Source organism: Falco naumanni, chromosome 8, assembly GCF_017639655.2.
Source record: "Falco naumanni isolate bFalNau1 chromosome 8, bFalNau1.pat, whole genome shotgun sequence".
NCBI lineage: Eukaryota > Metazoa > Chordata > Aves > Falconiformes > Falconidae > Falco > Falco naumanni.
In genome coordinates this window covers 58719808-58732093 of record NC_054061.1, presented here as the reverse complement: position 1 = coordinate 58732093, position 12286 = coordinate 58719808, and the positions used below count along the sequence as shown (strand labels likewise).

General features: G+C 44.1%; 1 protein-coding gene and 1 long non-coding RNA gene across 16 annotated transcripts in view; one reads left to right on the top strand and one right to left on the bottom strand.

Moving 5' to 3' along the window:
• HDAC4 (histone deacetylase 4) overlaps positions 1 to 12286 on the top strand; it is a 266734-nt gene that overhangs the window by 189282 nt on the left and 65166 nt on the right. For 11 of the 15 annotated variants that reach the window (XM_040604241.1, XM_040604242.1, XM_040604240.1 and 8 more), the window contains 3 exons: positions 1474 to 1590; positions 1678 to 1876; positions 5275 to 5504. In XM_040604241.1, coding sequence (XP_040460175.1) covers positions 1474 to 1590; positions 1678 to 1876; positions 5275 to 5504 — 546 coding nt within the window. The remainder of the gene's footprint in view (positions 1 to 1473; positions 1591 to 1677; positions 1877 to 5274; positions 5505 to 12286) is intronic. The other 4 variants (XM_040604243.1, XM_040604239.1, XM_040604237.1 and 1 more) reach the window with 1 other exon arrangement.
• On the bottom strand, positions 2244 to 5141 carry LOC121092758. Its single transcript, XR_005829373.1, has 2 exons — positions 4589 to 5141; positions 2244 to 4006 (listed from the first exon to the last, which is right to left on the bottom strand). It is a non-coding gene; the product is annotated as an uncharacterized LOC121092758 (long non-coding RNA).

The following is a 12286-nucleotide window of genomic DNA, read 5'->3' as shown; positions in this document are numbered from 1 at the left end:
TTGCAGATGAAATTTTGCACAGGGTCGTATGAAAACTGGGTGACTCTTGAACGCTTGGTACTTGGTCACGGTTGGACATGGGGAGAATGACTGGCAAGGTAGTGGTGCATTGAAGAGTGCATTGGCAAGGCAGCCTGGTGTCTGATACTGGTGACACACAGGGTCACGGGAAGGCTTTACTGCTCCTGTCCTCCTTGCACAAGCAGCACGAACCTCGGGTGCACGGGTGGGGTGTCGTGTGCAAGCTGTCAGCTTGTGGGGTTGAGGCAGGATTGCTCTCAAAGGTTGTTCTGTAGAAAATGTTGGGTTTGCAGTATTAGTTCTTACGGGCTTCCTGCCACTCCCCCACCCCAACAGGTTGCAGCAAGGTTTTGTTAAGTTTCTTTTTAGAGTCTTTGAGGGAGAAAAATAGGTTTTTATTATCCAGAGCTGACCCAGCCCTGTAACCAAGGAAATAACCTACAAAGTCTCAGTGACTTACAGGACTGTGAATTTAAGTCTAAAATGTATAAAGCTGTTGCTCCGGTCCCTATTACATTGATATAGATGGTTCCATAGTATAATACTAAGCTAATCATAATCCCTTTTTTCACTATAGCACCTGAGTGAAGTCTTTTTAAAATCTAAACTCTATTTAAGTTGGAAAATCACCTGTAGAGAATTCAGAGTGATCCACACACTTGTTTCCTAACAGGAAAATCAGGCAGTTTATTGTAATTTTTATAATGGGTTTTCTAGTGTGTATTTCAAATCAATCTTGCTTTGAAATTAAAGGTATTTTTACTTAAGTGTTCCTGCTTTAAATAGCCATAAGGTAATTCAGTAAGTCTTGCATTTCACCCTGAAAATCAGGAAATAGCTACATAAATGCAACTGTAAGACCTTTTGGTGAAATTCTGAAGTCTGATTTAAACTAAAGCACACTGGTAAATAGCATAAATTGTCTGTGATTTGCTAAAGAGAACAACATCCATTATAATGCTTTTTTTTTTTTTACGGTAATCTGTTTTAGCTTTAAAAGGGCAAATACTTGAGGACAGGTAAGCTGTTAAATCTTTTTTTGCAAAAGCTCTTTGCAGTGGTACTGTATGAAGACTGAGCAGAAGCAGAGTACCAGTGAGGAGGCAGGAGTGATCTTTAGACTCCAGGAAGGATCAAATAAACTGTGAAAGGTCTCTCTGTAGGGCAGCGAGGTTGGTGGCAGTTGCAAAGTGGCATCGTCCCTGTCTGTTATCCTGGTCACGTCGCCCCTGCATGGCCATGGCAGCGGCATTCAAGGCATACACCTAGTCTGTGCTTGTTTAAGCTGGATCTGAAGCACAGTTTAGCTCCCCCATTCAGTATTTCCAATGTCAGCAGTGAAGTTACATGCTCTGTGTGTTTCTGACGTGTTCTCACAGTGCATGTACTGTGTATTTGATCCGATCTATGGATGCTCTCTCACCAGGACAATGTCCTTGATTTTCTTTCCAGACCAGCCTGGCTCACAGACTTGTGAATCGTGAAGGCTCAGTAACACAGCTTCCACTCTACACGTCTCCTTCTTTGCCCAACATCACGCTAGGACTGCCTGCAACTGGCCCTTCCAGTGTAAGTGGTGGAGGAACGCAGCTGTTGAAATGTTGTTTGCATTGATTTATGACTTAACTCGCTATGTCATCAATTCTGCATTTGCAGGGAGGATCAGCACAGCAGGATGCGGAGAGACTTACTATCCCGACGTTACAGCAGCGGATCTCTTTATTTCCTGGCACTCACCTCACTCCCTACTTGAGCACTACAACGTTGGAAAGAGATGGGGGAACTGCACATAACCCTCTTTTGCAACACATGGTCTTACTGGAACAGCCAACTGCACAAACTCCCTTAGTCACAGGTGAGCACTCCGTAGATAATGTGCAAAGCTCAGACCCAGCTGGCGAAAGAGAGCGAGTGACATCTGTTTGGTTTTATGTAAAGTTTTTCTCTTGTGCAAAAGAGATACTGCATCATCTATACATTCTGTAGGTATAACATACAACTTTTAGGATGTGTTTGTCGATATGTTGGATGGTGGCAATGTTTGCAAAATGAGAGATCGCTCATCTCATCCAGAGGTAGGGCGAAGCTGCTTGTCATTTCAGTGGAATGAAAATAAATAGTATTTACTTCCACAAGTAAAGCCTAAGTCTGTAGGTAAAAATTTAAAACTACATTTGTAGAGTTTTAACCATTTTAGATTGAAGTGGAGATAAAAACGTATCTTACAATTACCTTTCTTGTTTATCATGCGTAGTTTCTATTCCGTATATGAAAGGCATGCATTTACAAAGTCACAGATTAAATACTTGCTTCTCGTCATTATTACAAGTGGCAAAAATATATTAAAATCAACTGCATTCAAACAGATTGTATTTGTTTGTAAATGTTACATTTTCAGTGTGCTAATTGCTTTGAATCACTCCCTGTGTCATATTTTCAGAATTAAGTACCTGTGAGAAGGCATATTTCTGTAAAAAGGGTTGATTCAAAGCAATAAGCCCTAGTAGGATGCATTTCTGTTTTACAGCGTGCAATGCTGGGACAAAGGATGTTCTGCATAAGTTATAGACGTGTTATTTTTTTATTTCTTTCATTCCACATCTAATGGAAATTCTTGAGGGATGTTGATCACTGAGGCGTTACAGCATGGCTCTCAGGTTTAGCTTGTGTCTGGTTTTACATTTGAATCCCAGGAATATATATGGGGTTGTGATAAGGTTATAAACATGTACATACGGGGAAGCTGAAGCACAGAAGCGTGGTATTTAACCAGCGCTCTGAGCCGTGAGATGGTGTGTGCAGATTCCTTGAACCTTTACCTAAATTTCTGTTGCCTCTTTCTGCCGTGGTTGCTGTGGCATGACGAGGTTACCCAGAGTCATGATGTGGCTCTTCACCAGTTGCCCTTTGCCCAGGGTCTGTTGATGAAGAGCCACTGGAGAAGACTTCCCCTCTTACCTGATCACCAAAACTTTCTTCTTTGTTTGTGCTGGCATTTGCGTTAAAGCACACATAGGGAGAAGTGCTGTTCCATTTCTATTCAACCTCTCTCAAACCTTCCCTGAGTTTACAGTGTACTGTGTTTGCTTCCCAGCGTGTTCCTTCCTAGTCCACCTGCTACGTGCGGTGTTTTCAGAGTAAGTACAACATGTTATAAACCAACTCTTAGGAGAAATATTCACAATACAACAGAGCAACAAGAAGAAACACACGTTCCAGATGCAGCAACTGAAAGAGAGCAAGCTAACACATGGTCTCAAAAGCCCTAAGTGGACTGGCTGCCAAACTGCAGTTAGTACTTCAAACTTCCTTGGAAGCAAAGTGGAGTTTATTAGTATTCTGCTGATTGCCTTCAGCTCTGGAGGTAGTCTCCTGACAGCTGCAAGATGATCCAGCACGATGGCATGCTTTTTCTGTGCTGGAAGGTAGATTTGGGGGTTTGGGGAAACTAGAGCAGAATTCCTTAGGTCTGCCATTCCTTTTGTGACAGGTTGCTCTGGATAATATCCTTCACATTGACATGTACATCCTGAGTAGGAGCAAGGTGTCTCCCTGGAAAACCTTCACTTGGAGGAAGGTAGTCTTCCAAGGTGTCCTATGCAAACTTTATAGGATCCCTTCCTCTACTGTCTAATTTGAACTTCTGATAAAGGGAAGTGGATCATATCTTTCCAAATTATTCATATATTCATTCATACACACACACAGACGTATGTATATATATACACACACACATTTAGAGAGACATGAGTTTGTAAAAGAAGGTACCTTTTTACATGATTCTTTTCAGAAAAGCGAAGGGTGGGAGAAATTCAGTAAATCTTTCCCCAAGAAGAGAGGCTTTTAAATGAGTCACATTCTTCCATGTAGGGCAGATCCGTGAATCACTGGGAAAAGGAGGTAATGTCCTGGGACAGAAACGTCAAGGTGTTTCTAAACCGCTGTATTCAGCTGGCTGCAGATTTCTGGGCAGCTTCTCTCTCTCCTAAACCAAAGATGGAAGAAAAGGAGTAGTTAAAACTTCTCTGACCCTTGAACTGGGCAACATGTCTGAATGTTACTGAGCACTTGCACAGTCTTTACTTTGTTTTGTACAATGAGGTAAAGCAAAAGAGTTGATCTTTCCTAAAAGTGTGTGCAGCCTTATCCACATCAGGGAGACAGCATTTCACACCAGTGATGCCTTTCTATCGCACGGGGTAGCGAGCAAAAGTAAATGTTTATCCTCAGCTCCTCTGCCCTTGGCTTGGGCTTTGTGTTGGGTGTGTCTTCATGTCCCAGCTTTCTAAGAAGTATGTGATGGTAATGTTTTCAGAGAGCAGAGCAAGAACTAGCTTACCCCAAGAACAGCTAAAAAGACAAGACACTTCCTAAAGACATGCCCTTACTGGAGCTGAGATAGGTATTTCACATGGTAGTCATCAGAGACACCCAGATTGCCAAGGGCATATGAGTAATGCAAGTTATCCCAAAATAACCTTATGTTTTCATTAAGTTATTAGCATGTACGCACAGGACAGTGATGGAAACAATTCTAGGTATTTGTCATCTTGGCCTCTTAACTTACCTTCTTTCTACAGAAGCAATGAAGCCCAATAGGTCCCATATTCCTGAAATGCTTCAAGGGTGTGTGCCTTTTTCCAATGCAAACCTGTCAGAGTTTACCACATGGAAGTTTTTGTGCCTAGCCATTTCTATGGGGTGGGGTATAGTACAGCCAAGGGCAGCCATGCCCTGCGTTGGCTGAAGTAAGAAGCAGCTTCATCATCATCATCCATCATCCTTCAGTGTGTCCAGTGAGCCCCCTGTAAGTTGTAATTGCTGGATGCTGTGGGGTAGCAGCTTGGGTTGCTGCCTTCTTAATAGGAACCTGGGATTACTCCCTATACCAAGGCAAGCTGTAAGACTTAAATTTCTCCAAACTACCACTGTGATCTTAATGCACGTCACCCATGGAGTGATGGGAGGGTCTGCAAGGTACTGCTGATTTTAAGAAATTAAATGTTTCCCTGGAGTTTCTTGAGTAAACAAGCAAACAAAGAGTTCAAAAGAAAGCAAAGTATCCCTCCATCCAATGGTAATTAATTGTTATCTGTTCCCTTCTAAGGATGCTTCAACTGTAAATGGTGAGGTGGCTGGTTTTAACATTATATATCATTGTCACCATCAGTGTTACTCAACAGCCGTTTTCTCCCTTCCTTTCTTCTTCCTTTTTTTTCTTCTCTGCTGTTTTTTCCTCCATATTATCTTCAGACTGGTATCTTTCAGGACTGCCTCTCCATGCACAGTCTCTGGTTGGTGGAGAACGGGTCTCCCCTTCAATACACAAACTCCGGCAGCATCGCCCGCTGGGGCGCACGCAGTCTGCTCCCCTTCCCCAGAACGCCCAGGCCCTCCAGCAGTTAGTGATCCAGCAGCAGCACCAGCAGTTCTTGGAGAAACACAAACAGCAATTCCAGCAACAACAACTGCACATCAACAAGGTAGGCATGATGCTTTTAAAGTTTTTCCCTCATACAGCATCAATACCAACTTTAGCCAACAGTATTTCAATTTCTTGTGCGGTAATGTACGTGGTCTCTACCTCCACAACCAACTGGCCTTCAGCCTTGAACCTCTTTTTCATGATTTTGAGAAATAGGTCAACAAAGATGTGGACATCTATCACCAAGGCAAGGATCAATACGCCTGTTGCAGATGACAGAAAGGGAGTACAGTTCAAACTTCTGGCTTTCCAGGAATGCTTCTTAAAGTTGTCATTGCTGGCATTTACCCATATCAGCATCTTTTGTCAGTTTTGTAGTAGAAAACATAAAATGCTGTCAAGGAATATGGGGGAAATACCTCCTGTGTATATATTCGGTTTGAAAGGGAGAAGTAGCAGTAATATGGATATGAGAAAACAAGAAGCAAGGAATTTCAGTCATGACAACACCAGAAAATAATTGCAAGTGAAGATATTCAGATTTACTGAAGCATTTTTCGCTGGAATTGCCGTTGGAAACAGAGAAGCTGTTCCCATCTTCAGTCCAGATTCTCTTAACTATGCCCCTGTGTAAAGCATTACAGTGTCCTATCCATTTCTTCACCTGAAAATAAGGACAGTATTGCTGTGTGTCCTGCAGAGGTGGTTTTGAAGATCAATTAGACGTGATTCAAAAATTGTGTTGAAGAAAGCAAGCACTACGTTTATTAACTTGCTTTCTGTAAATCACTTGGAGAACATCAGGTGAACACTGCAGAGCACCACTTGTCAGTGTACAGGTTTTTGCAATTGCTGTGTAGCCAAAATCATCTGGACATCCCAGTATTGCAACGAAGCTGAAGCAAAGCTGCTTTGAGGTGATTGCATTGGGTATGCCTTAAAAAAAAAGTCAAAAATCTATCCAGGTGGCTTACCCTATGGGAAGGTAAAACTCACCTTTTACACACAAGAGGTCTAATCACAAGTGATATGGATGGAGCTGTGATGTTTTACCCCAGCTGAGGTTTTCTCCCAGCATTTGAGAAGGCACAGCCTTTTTCTAGATCTGCAATATAAAAAGGCTGTTAGGGAAGGGGGAAATCAATCATAATCAGGGTGATATTTTTCTGGCTCTGATTTGTACTGTTTTGAGACTTCCTAAAGACTTTTCTCAAGGAGTTCCAGTGGTGGCTTTCTTTAAGAAGTGAGCAAATCCAGTAGTAGCTTTCAGGCTTGGGAGGACAAGTTCAGTGGCAGACGGACCTTTCAGGTTGCTGCAGTGTAAGTTTTGGTGGAGGTTTCTCCAAATATTTTCACTGTTCCAGTCCTGTGAGAAAATACAACTACCGAGAGCTGGATTAAATAAATAAAAAAAAAATTAAAAAAAAAATAAAAAAAAGCAAACCACCAACACAAAAACACCACCCCACAACCCCCCAAAACTTTGTTTATAGACTTGAGCTAAGGCAGGATGATTACACAAGCTACTGACGTCAATCATGTACTTCTGGAGAGCTGCCACCGTGCAGCGCGTGTGCCAGCCCTGGACCTCATTCAGTCCCGCACACCGGGGTGGTGGGGAGCTGCATAGAAATTTCCCTTACCCCCCTCCAACACACTTCATAAGCAGTATCACCAGACACGGGGTGCTAGGTAGGGTTTCTTTGTTCAGAAATAAATGTCAGCTCGACGGTTTGTTTGCTTGAGGTTTTTAAGGCTTTTCCATTGCCAGTGGTTGTAAGCGTCCAAAGACTTCACCGTGACGTACCCACTGCACTCATTCAGACTTTCGCTTGGACCTCCCAGGAGCTGGAGAGCGTGTGCGACCGGAGCTGAGCGAGTCCTCCTGCAGCACTCTGAATTTCAGCTTTGTTAGAGCTGTGATCTATTGCATCCATGGCACGAGGCAGGCAGGGGGTGGGGGTGGGGTGGGGAGTGTAATTAAACTGATTGCACAGGGGTGATTTCCCTGTGTTTGATTTATATAAGTAATGAGTTAAAATCATTTTGGTACTAGCGCTGTATGCGTGTGGCAAATTTATCCCGTGGGATAGCATCCAAGTGCTGACATGGAAAAAGACTTTTCCCAGATGCGCAGATATTTTAAGACCCTCGTGTGTAGGAGAGTAAGGGCACAACTAAAAATAATATAATAGATCGCTGCCTTTTAATTATTAGCAGAAGTGACAGCACTGTCCATTTAGGTTGTGTTGGATTTCCTGTATATAATACGAGGCTGTTTTCAATTGCTTGTGGGTTTTCCAAACTTCTAAGATTTTGGCCTTAAACTTTCCCTGTGAGGTGTCTACATCAGATGAAATTTTCAAGAAGATTGCAGCCAAAACAAGTCGTGCCGTTTCCAAGAAAGCAACTCAGGAAAAATGTGTTGTTTTACTCCTGATTAAAAGTAATAAGAATAACCATCTAGGGGATTTGGCTGTGAAGCCTTGGTGCCTAAGGCTCTGGAGTGGTAACTTGGAACAGGACAAACGAGGACAGGGTGGGTGGCTGAGGGAAGGAGAGTGCAGAGGGGTGCGGTGGGTGAGACGGGTCCAAAAGAGGGACAAGGCTCCTTTGGGTGACTGAAGGGGACCTGTGCTCCCTGGGGTGCAATCCTTCCAGCCTGGGCTCTGAAGTCCCTGCTGTACTACTGCTTGAGCGTAGCAAAGCACGTGGTTCATACCTTTCAGGAGCGGCTTGCTCGAGTGACTCCCCTGGCTCAGTGTAAGGCTTTGTAATGGAAGAGGAGGGTCCCAGCCCTGCTTATCTGATGGTCTAGGTGTCACCTGGTGGTGACATTTGCATTTGTTTTAAGGAGGGGGAAAAACACACGTAAACAAAAAAACATGCAACCCCCTGGAAAAAACATGGGGGCAGAAGAGACATGCGTGAATGAAAAGAGCATAATTAAAGTTGCCAAGCTGAGGACTCCCAGGACATGGGAGTAGTTAATTTTCCCATGCAAGTCTCACTCGCTCTGTTTTATTTTGCATCTTTTTCATCCTGCATCTTTTTCATCCAGTTTTTGATGATCAAGTGGTATCAGTTTCACAAGACTCTGAACTTAGTACAGAGAAGGGTAAAAGCGAGGCTGCTCTCCAGTGGTATGCAGAAATCGGAGGACACGCAGGAATGGAAGAGGGAAAGAAGGGGCCTTAGTGCTAAGGCAGCTTGTCACCGTGGCAGGGAATTGGCTTTCTCCTCTCTGCCACAGAGCCCTGTCCTGCCGAGCAGATCCAGTCAGCGGGCAGCTCGCACGCTCGCCTTCCCCATGCCATTTCAAGGACAGAGAAATGGAGCTGCTAGCTGCAGATGTGTGCTTGCGCACCTAAAATGTATCATCTTAACATCAACCATATCATATTGAAACGCCCATCTTGTGGGGTTTCATAATCACTGCCCCAGCTGTGTATTTGACAGCCCGGAGCAGCTCTGCTCCCTGCCTGCTGTCAAGTTCATTGTGAACGTGGGTGTGCTAATATTTGCAGGACACTCACGTGCCCTAGTGATCGCGCTGCCAAACTGTATGTGGAAATCAACTCTTTCTTCAGAATCAGGGTTTGAGACATTAAATGAGATTCTGGATAAGATACTGAATCACTTCTTTCTAGTTGAGCTCTGTGCAACCTTTGATCAGAATGAGGCATGTGCCCTGTAACAGTAAACAGTCCTAAAAATAAAAGGTGTACATTAACGGAGGTGCACGGGAGCACTGACCTGAAATAACACAGGCAATGCACGCTCGTGTTTCCCACCTTTTTGCAGGTTTAACGTTCAAACCTCAGGAATGACTTTTCCCTATGATCAGAGGAGTTCTACTGGGCGAGGGGGCTTCTTTTGCCGTATGATAAATTCATGCAGTGATCCCAACATCATTTCATCTTCAGCAATTACAATTTCTCTGCAGACTTCCGTCTCTTTTAAGATGCAAATTTTAGTCTTTTATATATGACGGAGAAGAGTCGTGATATGCTCATGGTTCTGTGTGGCATTTGGAAGTCAGCATTTGAGGGGGGTATTTTTGTCGTGACAGCGAACCAGGTAAAGTAAGATGCTGTTCTGTGAGCACACTCCAGGTATTTTAAGTTAAAAGTGTTAGCTTTTCAGCATGGTAAGTCTTGAAGCAACAATTCCCTTTCTAAAAAGAAATACACATGTGAGGTTTCTGTAAATTCTGTGCTGGAAAACTCAACTTTTAACCTTTCCATAGTGAAGATGAGCACTTTGGCTTTAGTCCCCTGGATGTATAATTCACAAGGCCTTACTAGAACAGATAATCTCCCTTTTAGCCCTGAATTGTACTGTTAAGGAGATTAATGCTGAGCTTCTGTGGTCAAATTATGGTTCTTCTGAGTAAAGCCCATTTTTAGCACACTCTGGAAAGTGAGGTATTTCTCCTGCTGTGACATATATATGGTAACACATATATGCCAGACTACAGTGCCTCAACTTGGCTGGTAGTTACATTTTTATTAACACCTAGAATTTAACCTTGCTATTTCCTGATTTATTTATTTATTTTTCTTCTTTTTGGAACACGTCGACTGTTTAGCCTCAAGTGACTCCTGGAATAGCTTTGTATACGGAATATTTAATTTGTCATATTTGAAAAAGACAGTGTGTTAGGTTTTATTGCACAGCATCCAGGTAGGGCTGTTACCCTTTGAACAGGTAAAGGAAAGCATCCAGACAGAACTTGGGAGTTTTTCAATACCTGTTATATCCAGAAAACCTCCTTCAGCATTCCTGCGGAGCACCTCGCAGTCAGTTGAATATGAAATGCTGTTCAGCAGGACTTAGGATGCTCGGCATTCATGTGCTTCTGTATCGTCACACCTATTACTGCGTAAATGCCAGTCAGCGGTTTTGCCAGGAGCTGTTGTTCCGCGGAGTGGCTGTTGCTGCAGGTCTGGCGATATGTAGATGCATACCTAATATAATCAACCCCAACTCTGATTATTTGGGAGACAGGGGAAAAAAAACAGCTTCTGCTGGTGACAAGGTGTTGTCTTCTCACTCTCCTCCTTTTCCCCTCCGGGTGGTCCCTTTGATTCATTACCATTGGGTCATTTCTTCTCAGCTAGGCACAGAGGCCAGAAGTCTCATGGTCCTACCAGAGAACTTGCTGCCTCAAGCAGTTGTATTTTTCCTTCTGCCTTGTCTCCTCAGGGGAAAAAAAAACCCACAAGAGATTTGTCTAGGCTTCAGCTGCTGCAGAAGGTTCTGCCAGCTCCTTATGTGGCCTGTGCCTAACTCAGCCTCTCCCCAGCATCCCTTATCATCTCTTGTTTCTCCTTAGTCCATAAAAGTTAAAAATTACAATCCAAGAGGGACCTCAGTGTGGGAAGAGTCATGTCGATAGCCGGAAGAGCAAGGGATGTGTTATCATTTCTGACTAATCCAAGCCCCCAGCAATGTTTTCTTCTCTGAGCATTTGCCCATGTGCACGCTCCCCTGCGGATGCACTCCTGCCTTGTGTCTCTATGCTAGTGCTCTTACTTCTCTTGAGCATCCCAGCTGGTGTACCTGCTCCACACCACCTACCTCCCACCTCTCAAATCCTATCCGTATGCTTGACTCAAGACCAAGACTTTTTTAGCCATCTGTCTCGGGATGCTTTTGAGCTGAGCCTTTACCATCTCCCCACCCCTCACCCCCACCCCCAATTTCTTTCCTCATTTTCATCAAAGCTGCATCTGCAGCTATCCAGAGTTGTTCTCCTTTTTCCCTGACTTTGTCCTTCAGCTCCAGAGGGAGGAAAGGGAGGTTTCTGCTAGCTTCTGCACAGCTTGGCACAGTCAGGGCCAAGCCAGTCTGCCATCCTCCCTTGCTTCATGGCTTCTCTTTTCCTCTGGTCAGTGGGATAGGCTGTGCCACCCCACCAACGCCTGTGTCCCCCACCGTGCTGTTCCGCGGGGAGCAGCACTCTGTGTGCTTGATGGTACCCGCACAGAAGAGGCTGAGGCCGGCTGGGTCCTGGCTGGTACCTTCTGCCACTCCACCCTGTTCCCAAAACAGGGAAGTCGCCCCACAGGACACGCTCTGCAGTTCCCAGCATTTACACTGGATATTTGCCACCAGTAGTGCTGTCTCGACCACCTTCCAGTGTATCCCTGTCTGCACAAAGTTTTGACCAGCTGTACGTATCTGGCAAAGCGGAATGGGGTTTGTTGGTGTGGAATGACCTGTCGTCAAGTATGATCTCTTTGAGCTTCCACTATGTGTAGATAACATCGGATGAGTTGAATGGAAGTGTGATGATTTATGCTAAACTTTGAAGATGTGTGTGGTGGTTTGCAGCACCTGTATCCTTTGCACACCAGTCAGTCCAGCAGCACTGAAGGCTCTGAAGGGTATGACTGAGGAGATGCCCTTTTCCACAAGATGGTTGTTAATCTTGTATGTGAAAGCAGTCCCCTCAGTGATTCAAACTTATTCTCTACTTTCAGTAACCATTACTGTGATGAGCAACACTGGAGAAATGCCACATTCCTGTGTCGGACTCCTAAACTGGAAAAGATCTTGAGAATAGATCTATCTCAAGTTTTACTTAGTCATGCCCAACTTTCATCTCTCTCCATCTTCGATAACTGAGGTGATCTGTCCTGCTCAGTGTTGAAGGAACCTTGTCCTTATAATTGTGCGGGACGAGATATTTCTTCTGTAACTGCTTGTCATCTTAGGAGAAAGGTTCAGAGGTGCACAGCTTCATCAGACTTGGTCTGTCCCGATAGGAAGCTTTACTATGCAGCCCTAAAGTTCTTCAGCTCTGCTTCTGCTTCCCCAGGAGCTCTTCAGCCA